Source organism: Serinus canaria, chromosome 14 (assembly GCF_022539315.1).
Source record: "Serinus canaria isolate serCan28SL12 chromosome 14, serCan2020, whole genome shotgun sequence".
Classification (NCBI taxonomy): Eukaryota; Metazoa; Chordata; class Aves; order Passeriformes; family Fringillidae; genus Serinus; species Serinus canaria.
In genome coordinates this window covers 6,173,713-6,192,724 of record NC_066328.1, presented here as the reverse complement: position 1 = coordinate 6,192,724, position 19,012 = coordinate 6,173,713, and the positions used below count along the sequence as shown (strand labels likewise).

The window sequence follows — 19,012 nt, the reverse complement described above, 5'->3', positions numbered from 1 at the left end:
TACTAAAACCTCACTTTTAAAGTAGTGTTACCAAGTCAACCTTCCATCTTCCAGGAAAAGGGTCCTAAATAATTTATTTGGGAGGTATTCTCTGATGTAATCCTCTCATGGCCTTAGCTCTGATAGGGTAGAAAATTATGTCAGAAGACTCAGAAAAGTTCAACATTTCTGGGGGGGAAAAATATTTCCCAGATTGCTGGATCACAGTCAAAATATTTTATGCCCTGTGGCACAAGATCAGTACCTTGTGGTCAGCAGATAACTTCCACTAAAACAAACAAACAAAAAAATTGGTAGAGCCCTACTGATCTGTATTGCTGCAGGAGCCAGAAATAATGTTCTTTGAATCTTGGCTAATAAATCTAGTTCAGAGAAAAGCAAGATAGCAATAAATGGGGTTTACTTAATGCTTTAAGCTGACTGTACATCAGCGCAATGGCTGTAGCCAACACCCCTGATTACTCCCCCTTAAGGACCACCTCAATCAGTAGAAGTTTAGCACTTACGCCAATTCGAGTTTTCTGAGGTTTCTGATGGCAGGAATTGCATAGCTGGTGCAACCAGATGCTTCTTGCACACTAAATAAATCACAGTAGAATCAGAGTATTATAAAAATTTTAGCAGCCAAAATAGTGCTTTAAAAATAATCTGTTAGCAAATTTACAGAAAATTAACCACTGTTGCATTAACTGAGGGACTAGGAAATGTCAGAATAACTTCTGCTTCAACCTTTCTTCACCTGAGTAATATTTCAATCCAATCATCGCCTTTCATAGTGCAATTGTTTGCTCCTTTGCCAATAAAACTTGAAAATACATTTTTCTAAATCAACTATTTTCTGTCAAACATGAAACTATTTTGTTTATATTTTAATCGAAATACTCCACCCATGTTAAAAGAGAAGTCATCATTAATTAAAAAAAAAACCCAAAAAACCAGAATTTTATTTCTGCATGTTTTTAATTGCAACCAAACCCCCAGCTACATCAGCAGCAGGAATGGAGCACAGGATTTCTAGACCATGTAACACAAGATTTTATCTCCTGGGCTAAAGGACTGACTCAGACCATTTGGGACCAATGTAAAACAGGCTTTCATTTATGTCCAGGTGCTACATGGAGAAAGAATCAGCCCAAATTCTGTAACTGAAAGCAATTGGAAGAAGGGCACACTCAGAGATTAAAGAGGAATGACAACTGGCTTTTTCAGTGGCAGTTTTGGCGACTGCTCTGCACAGTGCTGTCATTGCTCGTGCCTGCCATGACAGCCACCTCACATGGGGTGGGAGAACCCCCTGACATGACCCAGGAGCTCGCACTGCCTTAGTTACTTCTCCTCTGGACAAGCAGACAACTCCATTGTCCAGCACTGGTGGTGAAACCCTGTTTTCATAAACTGCTATTGGTATCAGTTGGTATAAGAGGAGTTTTGATCATAAATGATCCTACCAATTAATCATCTTCTCCTGCGTCTCTACAAGGTCAGAGAGGTCACTGATGTCCTTCATTGTCTTTGCCTTAAAGGGATCAAGCACAAATTTCTCTGTGGATGCTTTCAGCAGTTTGTAGTCTTTTTTCTGTTCTAAAGATTTCCAGAGCCTGACTGTGTCACTGAGGGAAGCCCTGTGAAGAGACAAAACATGCAAAACCAACAGATGTGACTGCTGTTGGTGCATGCAAGTGTCATCTACACACAGTGCTATGGGGTACAGAGAGTGACCAACCTGAAGGATGTCACATTCCTTAGGCTGACCAAGGCTTGCAGCCCTTGCACATCAATGCTGCTGCTCCGCAAATCCAAGGAAAACTCTTTTCTTGACCTTTTCAAAATAGAGTGCAGTACATGGATGTCAGGTGGTGTAAGAACCATCCCCAGAAAAGACAACTCTGGCTCGAGTCTTAAGGCCACATGCTGCAGAAGATAATTGTTCTGTGTTTCATAAACACAACATAAAAGCTCCAGCAATCTCTCTGGACAGAGAGTATTAATCTGCAGCCTTCTAATGTATTTCAAGAGTGTCTTCTGCTTCTTGGTTGATTGTTTTTCATCCTCATTTGAAAGAGAGCAGAAGTAGGGGTCATCCTGGAGAAACATCAAACCAGCCAAAAACCGAGGCATTAAATCTAACCAGTTATAAGGTTTTTTCTTCTTGGATAGAAAAGACAGGTACTTCGTTATATTTTTATCCTTGAGCTCTTCTGCTAACAAAAGGTGAAGCGCACACAAGAAATTCTGAATGACAAAATCAGAGAATGTGCAGCCAAATTCCTCTTCTTCACTATCTGAATTTCTGGGGAATGCAAATGGCAGGAAAAACCCATAATTCAGAGCAAACTCTTTAACTTGCTTAGAAGGAATAAGATCACTTTTCATGGCACTTTGGTGCTTTTCTCCAAGACACCAGGCTACACGAGCTAGGGTAGCAAGATTCTCTTGATTTTGTGGGGTTGTAACATCTGTTTGCATAAACATTATCTTCTGCTGAAAAAATTTCAGGAAGAGTCCAGTAAGAGTTGAAGGAAGACTTTTCTCTCCCATTTCAAGCACTGTCTCACAGAGAAAACAAACAAATCTACACATAACAGGACTGTAACAATGACTGAACAAGTACTCACACTCTTTGATTAATTTCAGTGCACAATCACAGTAGAGTGATTCTTCAAAGTATTTGGTTATGTATAATTCTCTCTGCTGAGTGGAAAATCCCACAATTTCAATAGTCTTATCCACTTTGGACAGGTACTGGTACAGTTTGTCTTTTGGCCTTGCTGTAAATAATAAAGTACAGCCATTGAGTATCTTTTTCTGGATGAGTCCTGAAAGCAGCTCCTTTATACTGCACAAATCCTTTTCAGGCTGGCTGGCTGAGCAACGAGGAAAATTCTCATGATCATGCAGCCCTTTAAAACCATCGAAAATCAGAAGGACTTTATCAGGATTTTGCAACATATACTCAAAGATCTCTTTGCTTCCCTCTTGAGGTTTTACAAAAAATTCAAGCAGCAGTTCCTTTAGGCTGTATTGCTTCTCAGGCAAGCTTATTTGTTTGCAGTCAAACCAAAATACAAATTCAAACTGAGAAAACTCTCCATTGGACCAGTCCTGGCAGATCTTCTGAACGAGAATGCTTTTGCCCATTCCTGCTTTTCCCAGCACCACAATCACTTTAGTCTCTAAGTTTTTACGCTGTGGGATTTGAAATATTTGGCTTCTATCAATGGCTGTCTTTTCCTTCTCTTGCAGGCTGAAGGTTATTAGCTCCTTTTCCATTGTTTTTGCACTGTTCTTTCCAGTCTTGGTTTCAGTTTGACTTTGAACAAGTGTCCCATCAATGAACAGGTGATCCAGATTTACTTCCCGCTCCATGGTCACAGATTTGCACGTGTCTCGGAAATAATGCTTAAGGGATGAACAGAAAGTTTCCACTTGCTCTAGAGAAATAAAGAGCACACACAAACTGAAGGAACCAGTCCACAAATGACAACACTGTTTCATGGTGACTCAAGTGCCTGACTGCAATATGGTGAAAGCACAGGCATTCCCATAAAGCCCATAGGGCTGGATTTACCCCATGCTACTGCAGCTGAGAAGTGCAGGCACAACAGACACTTTCACATCCATGAACTGAACAATTTTAGAGCTCTCTGTACAGATGATAAAACCACTGAAGTACACTGAGCTGCTAAGCAGGTACTACAGCTAGACATCTACAGGAAGCCAAGTCAAATATCTTGGAACCAGGAATTGTGCTCAGACCCTCAGAACAGCTTCACAAATTGTTGAATGATTCCTACAAGGAGCGTCTCTGTATGGAAAGAAACACAGAATCTTTTTCCAAAAACTACTGGAAGGTTTAAGTTCAAGAGGTCTAAACTCACCAGGTCTTTTGAAAGGTTCTTCAGAGGGGATTATGGAATCTTGAACTTCTTGAAATTTCTCTAAATCTGGAGAAATAGAACAATATACTTGACGAAGACCCTTAGATGATTACTGATTCAGCTTTACTAATTTTAACAAGAAGATTAATGCAAATTTCCAAGTTCATTGTAGAACATATTCAGAGTAAGAGATACTTTGTTCATTTTACAAAGAAAATGAATAAAATTCTCCCACAAGTAGAATTCTGCTGATGTGCACTGTTAGAGGCAGAATGGCATCAAACAAGGCCACAGTTGTTCTGACAGTTGTGGGAAGCAGATTTACCATTACCAGGTGACATTCACTGTTCTTTTCAAATGTCAGTATTTTGCATAAATTCATGTCTTCAAAAGCAATAGCTTCCTTTTGTTATTCTACACCTTGTAACCAAGCACTAAAGATGAATGTCACAGAGAAGTGACTGTTGGTAACAGTGTTTACCCATTACCCTCCCTGACAAAGTCCTATTGCTGCCCAATTTTTTTTCTTTTCACCTGTTAGCTTTCAAACTACTGCATACTTTTGCAGTTGGGTCAGGTGAACAGTGTTTCCTTTACACAAAGGAATTGGGAATTTTTCAGAGAGAACATTTTCTACAGACTGGTATTTGCAGAGTATTAGTTTTGCCAAACTTTTGGTAGAAAAAGTTTTGCAGATGCAAGACAGAATTTAAATTGATAGAGTTTATATTTAAATTGTAACAAACTCAACCTCAGAGTCTCGTAACCACACACAGCAGAGATGTACAAAAAATTACCTAAACCAAAACAGATTAATTTCCCTAAATATGCACAAATGTGTTTCATACCAGAATATCATCTTGGTCATCTTGATATAGAATGTGGTCTAAAAGAAATAAAAATCTTACCATTTCAGAGATCTGAAAATTAATTCCTACCCTGCATGCCAGCAACCTTCAGAATGGTTTGAGTTCACAATTGCTTCTAAAAGGGAAGCACCACGGGCCTCCAGTAAGAAAGATATGAAATAAAGAAGGGTTGGGCAAGCATCTGTTTTTTATTTATTGTTTATTTTATTAACTAAGAAAACAGAATGGAAGAACAGAAAAAAAATCTGTAATGAGACATTTAGATGGGAAACTGTTCAAAGCAGGTAGGAGTGAAGAACGTTTAAAAAAGAAAAAGAAACTGGCTTGGCATCTTACATGCTAATTTATCTGCTCCTGAATTTGGAATTCCAGGGCTTGTGGTGCACATATATTGTGCTGCAGTAAATCAGTTGGAATTACTGGCATTGTTTATTTACATAAAAAGTAAATACAATTTACAAAGACTCCCCCACACCTAGGGATATTTGCCTCTTAATCTCCATGTTATACTTTTGCTTTTGGGGTAGTGGAAGCCACCAGAGGGCAACAAACTCCTGCACTGGCCACAGGGACCAGAAACAACACTGATATCAAACTCTGGGTTCCAACAGCCCTCTGAGGGCTAGAAGGAAAGTGTCTCAGGAAAGTTTGTTACCTGAAGTGGGACTGTTAAATTCTGACCAAGGCTCTGATTTCATTATAAGCCTTTCTGTGCATTAGGTTTCAGTATTGCTTAGTCATAAGTCATCACCATGTTGATTTTGGGGCTCCCATGGGAGCTGGCTGCAGTCTGGCTGCCAGCACTGAGCGTTTCAGATGCTCAGGCCATGCCAGCATCAGATCTTCTCCCACTTTCTGAGGGTGCTCCAGCACCCTGGGCTTTGCATTGTCTTAACTAAACCTGAATTCTTCCAGAAACTGGATGTCATAGCAAACACAGGGGATTGGCTGCTGAACCTGAAGCTCTACAACTCTTATCTGTACATTTTGGAGCAGACTAAGCAGCCAGTGATCAATACAAAAAAGGAAATACCATCCATTTTTGGTTTTTTAAGGTCAATAAGAGTAAAGCTTGGATGGGAGAACTGACTTTGAGTAGAAGCAATATGATATATCTCCCAGTTTAAAGTGCTGTACATATATAAATCCCAATTTTCTACTTACCACATAAATTAACTGGAAAATCTGGAGACATGAATGTTTCCATGGAAGATTCCAGCACTAGCAAGAAAAAAAGCATAGTTTTCAGCATATCACAGCTATCAGTAACTGAATTTAATCAATGCTACTGTTGGCAGCATCGATTTTTTAGCACTTTATGTCTCTTTATGGGGATAAAAGGCTATTGCTCTTACCTGGATAAACTACCACATCAGATGTGCCATTTTCAAGAACAAAGTTAAATATCTGCTTAGGAGGACCTGCCAAGCCTGGATTCGCTTGATACCCTTTTACACTGACTGGTAGGCACTCTGAGGTCAAAGGTTCTGACAATCCTGAAATGAGTGCAGAATAATTATTTTTCTGGTTTTTTAAGGGGTCTATTTTCTAAAGACTTAGGAGAGAGAAAAAGCTTTCTAACAGTACTTTTCTTTTCTGGCAGCTTATAGGCAAAGCTTCCCAGTGGAGAATTCACTGGATCACAGGAGGTCCACAGAATCCATTAAAAAAAGAACTCTTACAAGGTATGATGAGTTTGAAATACAAGGGATTACCCAGCTTTTAGCAGCCACTGTTTGCAATAGTCTAAAGAGAAATTATATTATCATAAGGAAAAGTGCTTAAGGCAAAGTCTGTAATTCAAAGATCCAGAGAAGAGAAAAACGTGTATATAGCATATATGTGCATTAAATTTACCTTCCTTGCACTACATCCTTCCCAAATAACTGCACATCATGCAGGTTGTACAAGCATCCTCCCTCTCATCCCACACTGGGACAGTTTTTTGATGATTCAGTGCTTGCAATTTAATCAGCCATAGCTCTGAGTTTCTGTAGGTAGGACAGAATTTCTTCTGCTACTTTATGCTGCTTCAGCTCGCATGAGGTACTTCAAGACTTCCAACTTACATACTGGTTTTGGTCCCTTTCCAGCACAGACTTAACACTGAAAGGTGTTGAACTGGGCCTTTGTCATTAGCACCTCTGCTACCCAGCATGGCCCAGGCCAGGTGCCTACATAGCCCATCAGTGGGATCACTGCTCAGTTCTCAGGAGCTAAATCATAGCCTAGATTTTGCTCTATTGCTGCAAATGTAATTATCCCTCAGTCCTTTACAAATCTCTGGATGAAAAAGAAATTGGAACTAAATTAAAGTTTAATAATGAAAAAAATTGTGACTTCCTATTCTCAAGACAAGTAAGTACTTAGATTAGCATATAGTAAATAACTGTTCTGTTATAACCTGCACCAATTAAATGAAAGATTCATTCTACTCAATTAGCAGCAGTGCCCTTTTAATTTCCCTTGAATATTTTTCATTCTTTTAGTGAGTGCCACACCTTTAAAAGCTGCCTTACCTGCCATTTTCCTGCCATTGCTCATAGTCAAAGACAAGACTGATAAGAGAGTTTTGCCCATGTGTAAATCAGCCTGTGTACAGGTGCACACCTACAGCTGTACTCTACGTACCAGGAATGATGAGGCTTCTTTCCAGCCCATGGGCAGCAGGAACAGAACAGGACATGTGCTGGTTAGTTAGGGAGGTGCAGCTCACTGGGTGGTTGTTGAGGGGCATAGCAAAGAAACTGCCACTCCCTGCAGAAGCTGCAGGGACTTCCACTTTAAAATAAAATAGCAAAACAAAAGGAGAAAGTTATCTCATTGATAGAATTTAAAGCAACCAAAGAGGTCTCAGTAGATAAGATAAACCATTCGATTCTGATCAGCTGTGTTTTGATTTTCCAAAAGCAAGAACAATTCACAACTGCTTTCTGAAAACTGTTTAGCTCTCAAAATCTAAAATGTATTTACTAAATTCTGTAGTAGATCACATTTTCTTCTTAGTAGTTTCTCTTTAATTTTTCTTTTTCTTCATCTTTCCTGGCCTCTCTTATTTCCAGATGTATCTAGATGTACATGACCCTACACATGGATGACTGACAGATAAGACATAGCAATGTCTTACATTGGCTGTACTGATTTTCCAAGCACAGTTTGCTGTCTCAATATTGCACAAAAGCAGAGGCCCACAAGCAATAAACTGGGGACCCTCACTCCCTACTTAGACTCTACAGCGCTTGTAAGGACAAAGAGGGTGTGTTAAGTTCTCCCAAAGAACAGTCACAACACCAGAGCTTTTAAACATGCATCTCCTCTGCAGCATATTTTTTTCCTCCAAGTATAGAACAAATGGGGCAAGATGTTTGTGCATTGTACAATTTCATCTTATCAAAAGACTCCTACAAATCAAGTTAGACACACCTGCTTATCTGAATTAGTCTGTTAGTTTCATTGGTTTTACAACACCCCTACTCTCAGAGTTGGGTTTGCTTTTTCCTTCCCTCTTCTGTCTAGCTGCAACAAGTAAGTCTATACTTCATCACTTTCTGTGGTCTGATGTTTTTATTAGGAGCTACAAACTTGTCTGGGGTTTGTGCCACTATTTCATTTAATTCCTTTGAAAGAATCTCATCCTTGGCTTACTTTAAACTTTAATACACATTATTCTCTTTGCTGTAGGTGGTCTTGCACTTCTGAAGAGCTTATGCATTTGCCTTTGCAGGATTATACTGTGACACTGTGACAGGTTAAAGAAACTCCTGATTTTGTCAAGTAGCTCATATTTTTGTCAATTAGATTTTTCTACACAGTACTACTGTCTTATGTATATTTTCCTTCCTCAGCACCTTCACTGGGTCAAGGACAGTAGAGAAACTGATAATATTCTGATGACTTCCAGCAAAAGGATGGGTGCAGCTTCACAAAGCACCTGTTAGCTCTGTGATGATCCTTTCATCTGGAATGCACGTTCTGTAGGGTGAGGTGTTTGGAACTGATGTGCCATTTCCTTATTGAAAACTATTATTAGTAGTGTGGCATAAATATAGGCCTTTTAAAGTGCCAAATCTATAAAGGAACTTAAGCAAATAGAAAGTAATCCACCTTTAACGGCTACTAACTGCCAGGAACTTCACCTGTGTCCAAATAACTACAGTCAGCAGGTACCAGTTCAGTAGAAACTCTGAAACCTTCCCAGAGCTAGTAAACATGGTTTTTTTCTGCTCAATTCTCTCCCCCCACTCTGTCAGAACTCCACAAGAACACTGGAAAACCAGCCTGGATCACAGTCATGGTGCACATATATGTTCTCTCAGACTTTCACACAGTCTGGGCCAGCTTCTTCCCTGAACTGTACTGAGGTGCAGTCCCAGATCCCAGAACTCTGGATGGAACTCTAGGTACACACTGGTTTGCCCACCCCCCCAATATGTACATAGCCCCTAGGGTTTGGTACACCTGGAGTCCCCTTAGGAGGCTTGTGAGGTGTGCTGATATAAATCGAGTCAGATGTCCATTCAAAACACAATATAAAATAGTTAAAATAATTGTTGCTAAACCAGGTTGTTCTCACTTGGATTTTGGAAGAGTATTTTGCTGGTTTAGCTCTGCCTGAGATACCCCTTTAGCCTACAGTTGGGTGAGAACATTAGCACCAGTTTGCACCTAGGGGACAGGTTCCAGCCTGCCTGCTGGGCCCAGGTGTTGTCTTGTAGATGGTCTAACAATGTGCAAAACCTAGAAATTTCCCTTTCTCCCTTTCTTTCCTTGGTTTAAAAGATTTTATGGCATGGACTAGGCTAAGAAATCATCTCTTCACTTTTACTATTTTCACTAGGATGTTTCACTGGACTTTTGGAAGATGTCACACTTGGAAGAAAGAGGATCAATCCCAGGGCATGTGGAGCTATGACCTGATGGGTAATATATAACTCAGGTCATAGCTCTACATTTCCTGGGCTTGATCCTTTTTGTTCCAAGTGAGACATCTTCCAAAAATCCAGTGAAAATAAAGGTGTATGTGATAAAATTTACAGAATTTGGCACTGACCCAGGTCTCCATTTTTTTTCTTTCTTCACTCATGTGGATTTAGAAAAGATCAACTGTGCCTCTGCTGATGTTAAGCAAGTAATTTTCGTATCCTGGCAGGAACATGTACCTTTGAAGCATAAGAATCCTACTGTTCTTAGGCTACCATGTAGCTGATCCTAAGTTGCACAATTTAATAGCTGCAGATAAGAGGACATGGACTTTTTATATCATAAATTAGAGGAATCTAAAAGTGTGATTTTTGCAGAAACATGAAAATGCATGATAATCAAAATCACCAAATCTATGAGAGCAAACTTTTCTGGAAGGTAGAGTTTCAGTACCTAGCAGAGGATGAGATTTTGGAACATGAGACAATATATGTTCAATAACCTTTTCTTATTCAGCCAATGACTTACCAATTTTCTTATATTTGGGTTCTGAAGCATCACAGTAACTCTCTGCTGCAGAGCCTAAGAAAGCTGAAAGAAAGCAAGGTCACAGTAAGTGGCAAAATTTTGGTAATTTTAAATTTACCCCATGAAACTTATTTTAAGTAGAAGGGGGTGTTGCCAGTTTCAATTCAGCTATTTCAGAACTGTACAGGTCCAATGTATAAAAATGAATGTGAAAAGCCTCATGTCATTTTGCTCTGTGAAATTTTAATTAGGCTGCAGATTTTTGTGCCAAAGATGTTTGCTGGTGTTCTTGCTATTAAAAAGGCAATTATTCAGCCAGTGCTCACTGAGCTATAGATACACTGAAAACAAAACAAAGTCAACGCTGCCATGAGGATGACAAAAATGCAAAGAAATAGAACATGTTTAATGTTGTGTTACAGGAACACAAATTCTGCGAACTGTAAATTCTACGCTTGGAAGAGCTGCTTTCAGTTCCTGCCCACAAGACTGAACGGAGGCAGAGGAAGCACGTCTGGTGTCACTGAAGAGCTGCATGACAAGTGCACTGGGGCTGTGCTAAAGCCAAGGGGCTGTAATGCAAGTTTAGAACTCAGGCACAAAGCCTTTCATATTCTCACTGTTTACACTTACTTCGTTTAAGACATGACTGCATCTTTATGTCAGGAAATTTCTCAGTGTTTTCAGCAGCAATGTCATCCAAAATAAGGTTCCCTGCTAAAAACATGAAATATGGTCCAATGTCAAACTTTGTTCTCCTAAAAAAATTATAGAGAGGAGTAAAAGCAAGGGAAACACACCAACAGAGAGCAAAGATGAAATATGCTCCAAATAAAAGATAAAAACCAAATAATGTGATAAAAGATGTACCCAGATCCACATGACTTAGAAAGCCCACAGAACTCTGAGTGCAGGCTTTGTCACCCTGTGTTAAGTTCTGAACTCCAAACTATTAATCTCCTGGCAGTGGGTAATAAACCATAAGTATTTCTCAATGCTCTAATGATGAGCAAAGGATAAAACATTGCAGCTGTGTCACAGCGTGATCTCAGTACTACTCAATTTATGTACTAAAGGGATTAGATCCTTTAGGAGACAGAATAAAGGGTTCTAAAAAGATTTTATATTGCTGCAAGAACTGTGAAGTTATCCACACAATACTTTTACTGGAAAATACTTAAGTATTAATATTGCATTCTGTTTTTTCTAAAACCAATAAAAATATTGCCATTGGGTGCAAAACCCCCCAAATTCTACAACATATGAGGAAGCAGTAAATACCATTTGAAAAGCCATATGAGCTTCCCACAGCCAGGATTATTCTAGGGAAATATTGACCTTTGGTAAATTAGTCCAAATTATATATAAAATAGTATATCCAGATATTCTGTGAACCTTCTTGTTCCACAGATTTCTCAACAGCCACCTATTGATATCTCTGTTCTGGAATAGTAAATAACTGCCTTTGTGCTGTTACCAAAACAATGATTTGGTACCACATGCCAAGCAATGTCTCCAGTCAAGAATGGATGAAGGAATGATTCAGTATATGTATATAAGCATTGCTGCATTACTCAGCGTGAGAAGTAAAACTCGACATGCTTCCTCAGGCAGCTCTGTGCATCCTGGACAGAAATCAGTGTGTGTAAACTGTATTTATACACATGCAAAGTGCTCTGGGGACTAATGTGTATCATCCCTGCTGTGCTCAGAGTAAGTGTGATGCTACTTGAGGCTATTAATGCATTTGACAGTGAAGCTGTGCATATTCTATGGGCATGGTGACATGATCAGCAGCTTGGTTGGAGACAAAACTGCCATCTTTGAGAAAAGCCTGAAAAAATGCATAAAATCCTCAAGTTTTCCAAGAAAATCCTGGGACACTGTACCCAGGGGGAAAGAAGAGGATACCAGAGGTAGAGAAACTTTACTAGTGTTCAACTGGGGGGATGAAGCACATGTTAGACAGAACACTGTCATGGAGAAAGTTAGTCTTTGCCATATCAATCTTACCAAAAATGTCTTCAACTTGCTTCTCCTGCTGATCCTTGAGCACATATTCTACTAATTCAGCTAGCAACAAAAGAAAAAAACAAAAGAGGAACACAGAAATGACACAGTAAATGTCATAGCAAAACTCTAGTAAGCTTATCTTCATTAACAGAACTCTGCAGTGTAAGTAAAATGGAGGAGTTAAATTAAGTTTTTCTTGTAACTTGTTGTTCAGGAAATAAAGATCACAAGAAAAGAGAAGTCAAGAAAGGAAGTATTAAGCAGAAGGAGACATTAATAGTGAGATTTTCCCCCAAGAACCACATGCTACTGTTAATCAGTTTCCCCACATTGCACAGGTTCAGGTACTCTAAATCAGATCTATCACACATGAGGGAAAGGCGACTTGAGTAAATGCCATGGCTTCAGATTGAGAATAGAGTTTATGAGAAATAGCTATAGCAAATGACTGTAAAATAATGATTTATAAAAAGAAAATTGCTTCATACCTATTTTAGCATAAGCATCCGTGGTATTGCAACAGGGGTAGAATCCATCTCCATTTTCATATGGGAAGTCCATATTTAACTGTTCATAGTTGCTGGCATCAACTTCAAGATCTAGAGTTAATAAGGAATGTGCATTGACTCAATGAATGCCATAACCAAGCATAAAAAACCCCAGATAGCAGGACATGCAGAACAGGCAGATTTGTTACTCCAGCAGAAGGCTTTGGCTTTTCATTATGTGTTGACTAAGAAGGAAGAGAACTGAACTGACTAAGAAGGAACAGAACTGAACTCTCAGTAATTCATAGTCACCTGGAAATCAGCACTTTTCTTTTGCTAAACTCTGAGACCTCATCTCTCTTAGTAAATAAAATACTTCCTGAATCCATTCTATGATGATCAAGCCCAGACTCATACAGCTTATTACACCTTCTTATCCTTCAGGGTATGGTGGTATCACCCAGATGCCCTGTTCAGAACAATGCTGTGTCCATGCTAATCCCTGAATTGCACTGCAAATGCCTGTGAAGCTGCCAGTTGGCCAGGGACCATTCTAACATCTTCACAGCAGAGATGTCCAGCTTCCCAGTAACTGGTGCCATGTCCTGATGATGTTTGATTACCTGCATCACCTCAGACATTGCTAAGGCTCAAAAATATTCCAATCAGTGAAACATCTGTGATAGCATGAGTCAGTGCTTGACCCCTAATTCATCCTACTTTCAGTCACTGAGCATGTGAGGCCATGGGGTAAGGAACACTCCTACAGCTGTTTTTAACAGTCAGAAATGGAGAGGGAAAAGCCCAGCCTGCGAAACGATCAATCATAAAGATAATTCTGGTATCATAAAGATAATTCTGGGGCTCAGTTCTCCACTGATTTGCTCACGTGCCTACTAGCATTGGTCACGCATGAAAGCCACAATGCTCCAAATTGGTAATATTTTCCACCTATTTGGCACAGAGCTATGAGACTTCATGCCTGGCATACACCAGCTCTTCTCTCATTGCCAGTCTCAATCCATGGTCCAGCTCATTTGTTTAACATAAGCTCAGCTAATGCTCCATACCACAGATAGACTTTCATACTTTTATAACAGAACACTCAGGGAAGGGAGAGCAGATCAGTCCACAATTTCCGCACAAAGTCAGGAGCACAAAGTTTGAGGTCCAGGGCAACCTCCTGATATGATTACTTGTAGGAATTGAATTGCAGGAAATTATCAACTTTATACTCTTGCCCTTCGGCTGTCTCATGTGTAATGGAATTATAAAATCACTGTGTCCCAAAAAGCTGGAAAACGGCACCTGGTAATGAAACTCCATTGTCTTGGTGCCTTAGGATCTCAGAATGTAAAGCTGTCTGCTCATGGACTGTGCTCATCACAAACTCATCTAAAAGTCTCTGTTTAGCAAAGCTTTTGGCTTCAAGCCACAGAGGTGTTGACAATTACATTTGGCCAGCTTATGACAGGAACATATGCAAATGAACTACTTACAGGAAGGCTATCCAAAGGAAAGACACTGTCATGCCTGATGAGTGACAGTACAGTGTGCTTTGTTAGACTGACTACGCAGGATGCTATAAATATGTGCAACCTAAAAACATGACAGTTTCTGGAAGGAGTCACTGTATGTACAGACACATACAAACTTACCACATCCTACCACCAAGTGCTTGTAGACTTTAACTCAATTGCCATGATAAAATGCCATGAGATGGCTTTGGAGCTGAGAGGAGATGGCAGTAATGTACGGTGTGAGGAATAAACCAGTCAAGCATTTTTAGTGTTTTACTAACCTGTAGAGAAGTCACCTTCTTCATCTCCAGATGACTTAGGATCAAAGAAAGTACACAGATGCAATGGGTCAATATCACTGTGCAGTAAATCAAGGTAGCCATTTTCAGGCACAAATACTGAATCCATGGCTTGTCTCTTTGTCTGAAATGAAATTGCACAGCAGTTAGCTATGACACAGCCACAGCTTTTGTCAGTCAAATCCACAAATCCTGCACTGCGGCTTTCTGTTGACAAGACCCAGATCATGAGGCTGGAGAACTGGCTTTTCTTACCAAGACCTGCATTGAGTTATAACCCTGAGTTACTTAGAGATCCAGAGACAGCTTGTAGTGAGACTCACCTATCTGTTATTCCATGGAGAGGAGTGGGATACTGCAGTCTGACCACCTGGACCTAAAGTGCCAAGTATTGAATAAGTGGCAACCCTGGTATCTTATCAGGATATAAATGATGCACAAATCCAATAGGTAACAGGGAAATTAGAAGACTGCAGTGAATATAATGGGAGAATCCAGAAGCCACATTTGTGCATAAAGTTTATCTGGTTCTTCACATCGTTGTAAATTCCCTTTTATTTCCTTCCAGTTTCTGCAGCAGACACTAGAATCAGTTCACACATTCCTCCTGGATATTCCACAAGTATAAAATAACACTACATGTTACTTATTCATCATCTCTATCAAATTATTTCAAACCCAAATATGGGCTCTTCAGTGTTTATAGATCACTGGTGTAAATGCCACCTGAGCTGGTGATCCAAATTATTTACTCCAGCATAATACTGAGATACTAGGATGAAAAGAACAACCAGAAAAATTTTCAGACTCTATCCTGTTAAAATAGGTATCCACACTCCACAACCATGGAAAGCTTCAGCTTGGCATCAAACAGCATATTTTTCAATGAAGAATATCTAAAAAATGGCTCTCAAATACTCTGCCCTTAGCAGAAGACCACTGATGTCCCTGTTTGCATCCATCTCTGTTCCTGAGGAGTGCAAGCAGGGAGCAACTGCTTGTCCTGGTTTAGGGCAAATTTGGGAGAGAATCCCCAAAAAGGGCTTCTCCAAAAAACCCACACGGCCCCTTCCCCAATTGGTTCGGGAAGAATTCCTCGGAGAAAGGTGGAAAGAACCTGTTTATTTGACAATCACAGCACCCCTCAGCACACACAATGAACAATACCGGATGACACCACTCTTCCACTGCTCTGAGAAAGATGACAAATTCAGAAAAGTCTCTCCTGGGGGTTTGCCGTTATCAGTCCCTCCGGCGCTGAGGCAGCTGCTGCAGTCACAAGGTGTAAACTCTCTTTCCGTGTTCTGAATCCCAGTCCGGAGCAGTCAGCAGGTCCAACGGGGTGGGGGGAACAGTCCAGAAAGGAATTTGGACTGTTTAGCTAAAGTAACTAATGAGAAGGGGGGAAAGAAGCGAGAGCAAGCAAAGCAGAAGCGAAGCAGAAGCAAGAGCGAAAGCAAAAAGCAGGGCAAAAAGCAGAAAAGCTGCAACATGCACTGGTGCTATCTGTATGTCCCGCCGAGTGTCTGATAAGAGGCCCAAAAGAAAACTCTCACTCTGCCAGTCTTAAAGGCACAAAACATAATACCCAGCATAAATTACATACACACGAATGGGGATAACAGTCACCCTAGGACATTCCACCCCTTATCCCCATATCGTCAAACAATTTCATTCTCACCCCACAATCAGATCTCCCTGAGGTACACATCGTGTTGTTCCGTCTCTCTGCATCACCCACCATGTGCATCCTGGTCCCTGAGCAAAGACAACCCCATGGATGGGTTTGTCTGTACTTGAGGCAGAATTGGTCCACACTGTCCTCCCTAACAAACCTCTGACAAACCTGACAAACCTCATAACAAACCTGTTATGTACCACTGGGACTTTATCTCCATCTATTCAGGGACATCTCCCATTATTCAGGGACTCAGACTGGGCAGGACCTGCTCGGTTAGTGGAACCTCGAGTGTTAACTAACCAGGTAGCCTTTGCTAAGTGCTGCTCCCAATTTTTGAAGGATCCCCCACCCAAGGCCTTCAGCTGGGTTTTTAGTAGCCCATTGTACCTCTCTACCTTCCCTGCAGCTGGTGCATGGTAGGGAATATGGTACACCCACTCAATGCCATGTTCCCTAGCCCAGGTGTTGATAAGGCTGTTGAGTCCCATTGTCTGACTCAATCCTCTCAGGGGTACCATGCCTCCAAAGGACCTGCTTTTCAAGGCCTAGGATGGTGTTACGGGCAGTGGCATGAGACACAGGCCAGGTTTCCAACCATCCAGTGGTGGCTTCTACCATGGTCAGCACGTAGCGTTTGCCTTGGCGTGTCTGGGGCAGTGTGATGTAGTCGATCTGCCAGGCCTCCCCATACTTGTACTTGGACCACCACCCACCATACCACAGGGGCTTCACTCGCTTGGCCTGTTTGATGGCAGCACACGTCTCACAGTCATGGATAACCTGAGAAATACTGTCCATGGTTAGATCCACCCCTCGGTCTCGTGCCCACTTATAGGTGGCATCCCTGCCCTGATGGCCTGAGGCATCATGTGCCCACCGAGCTAGGAATAACTCTTCCTTGTGTTCCCAATCTAGGTCTATCTTTGACACCCCTATCTTTGCAGCCCGGTCTACTTGCTCATTGTGTTGATGCTCCTCATTGGCTCTACTCTTGGGGACATGGGCGTCTACATGGCGTACCTTCACAGGTAGCTTCCCTACCCTAGCAGCAATGTCTTTCCACTCATCAGCAGCCCAAACTGGTTTTCCCCTATGCTGCCAATTGGCCTCTCTCCACCTCTCCAGCCATCCCCACAGAGCATTGAGCTACCATCCATGAATCAGTGTAAAGGTAGAGCCTTGGCCATTTCTCTCTCTCAGCAATGTCCAGGGCCAGCTGAACAGCTTTGAGTTCAGCAAGTTGACTTGATCCACCTTCTCCTTCGGTAGCTTGAGCGACCTGTCGTGTGGGGCTCCATACGGCTGCTTTCCACTTCCGGTTCATCCCTACGATGCGACAGGAACTGTCCGTGAAAAGAGCGTAGCGTGTTTCCTCTGGTGGCAGCTGGTTATATGGAGGGGCCTCTTCAGCCCATGTCACTGGTTTTGGTTCTTCATCTGTGACACCGAAATTCTCACCTTTGGGCCAAGTTGTAATCACCTCCAAAATCCCAGGGCGATTCAGTTTACCTATACGGGCGCGCTGAGTGATAAGGGCAATCCACTTGCTCCATGTAGTGTCATGATGAGTGGAAGGAACCTTGTCTTTGAACATCCACCCCAGCACCGGCAGTCGGGGTGCCAGGAGGAGTTGTGTTTCCGTGCCAATCACCTCTGAGGCAGCTTGGACTCCTTCATAGGCAGCCAAGATTTCTTTCTCCGTTGGAGTATAGTTGGCTTCAGAGCCTCTGTAGCTTTGACTCCAAAATCCTAGTGGCCGACCCCGAGTCTCCCCAGGCACCTTCTGCCAAAGGCTCCAGGACAAGCCATGGTTCCCGGCTGCAGAGTAGAGCATGTTCTTCTCATCTGGTCCTGTCCTGACTGGACCAAGGGCTACTGCATGAGCAATCTCCTGCTTGATCTGGGCAAAAGCTTGTTGTTGCTCAGGGCCCCAGTGGAAATTGTTCTTCTTGCGGGTGACCAGGTAAAGAGGGCTCACGATCTGACTATACTCAGGAATGTGCATTCTCCAAAAGCCTATGGCACCTAGGAAAGCTTGTGTTTCCTTCTTATTGGTCGGTGGAGACATAGCCGTGATCTTGTTAATGACATCTGTAGGGATCTGATGCCATCCATCCTGCCACTTCACTCCTAGGAACTGAATCTCACGAGCTGGTCCCTTTACTTTGCTCTTTTTAATGGCGAAACCAGCTCCCAGGAGGATTTGGATGATTTTCTTCCCTTTCTCAAACACTTCCGCAGCTGTGTTCCCCCACACAATGATGTCATCAATATACTGGAGGTGTTCTGGAGCCTCATCCTTTTCCAGTGTGGTCTGGATCAGTCCATGGCAGATGGTGGGTCTGTGCTTCCACCCCTGGGGCAGTCGGTTTCAGGTATACTGCACTCCCCTCCAGGTGAAAGCAAACTGAGGCCTGCATTCTGCTGCCAGAGGAATGGAGAAAAATGCATTGGCAATGTCAATAGTGGCATACCACTTTGCTGCCTTGGACTCAAGCTCGTACTGGAGCTCTAATATGTCCGGCACAGCAGCGCTCAGTGGTGGAGTCATTTCATTCAATGCACGGTAGTCCACCGTCAATCTCCATTCCCCCTCAGATTTATGCACAGGCCAAATGGGGCTGTTGAAGGGTGAGTGGGTCTTGCTGACCACCCCTTGGCTCTCCAGCTCTCGGATCATCTTATGGATGGGGATCACAGCATCTTGAGTGGTTCTATACTGCCGTCGATGCACTGTGGAAGTGGCAATTGGCACCTGTTGCTCTTCTCCCTTCAGAAGTCCTACTGCAGATGGGTTTTCGGACAGTCCAGGCAAA

General features: G+C 41.8%; 1 protein-coding gene across 2 annotated transcripts in view; it reads right to left on the bottom strand.

Annotated features, from left to right (window-relative positions):
- The window catches only part of CIITA (class II major histocompatibility complex transactivator), a 32,864-nt gene that overhangs the window by 8,041 nt on the left and 5,811 nt on the right, over nt 1-19,012 (bottom strand). The window contains exons 1-13 of one of the 2 annotated variants that reach the window (XM_050980231.1): nt 15,683-16,412; nt 14,498-14,639; nt 12,697-12,807; nt 12,209-12,268; nt 10,829-10,912; nt 10,196-10,258; nt 7,379-7,528; nt 6,103-6,243; nt 5,912-5,968; nt 3,879-3,944; nt 1,724-3,431; nt 1,449-1,622; nt 507-578 (exon numbers count right to left, since the gene is read on the bottom strand). In XM_050980231.1, the coding sequence (XP_050836188.1) occupies nt 507-578; nt 1,449-1,622; nt 1,724-3,431; nt 3,879-3,944; nt 5,912-5,968; nt 6,103-6,243; nt 7,379-7,528; nt 10,196-10,258; nt 10,829-10,912; nt 12,209-12,268; nt 12,697-12,807; nt 14,498-14,624 (2,813 nt within the window). In that variant the 5' untranslated portion in view covers nt 14,625-14,639; nt 15,683-16,412. Of the gene's footprint in view, nt 1-506; nt 579-1,448; nt 1,623-1,723; nt 3,432-3,878; nt 3,945-5,911; nt 5,969-6,102; nt 6,244-7,378; nt 7,529-10,195; nt 10,259-10,828; nt 10,913-12,208; nt 12,269-12,696; nt 12,808-14,497; nt 14,640-15,682; nt 16,413-19,012 lie in introns of those variants that run through there. The other variant, XM_050980230.1, reaches the window with a different exon arrangement.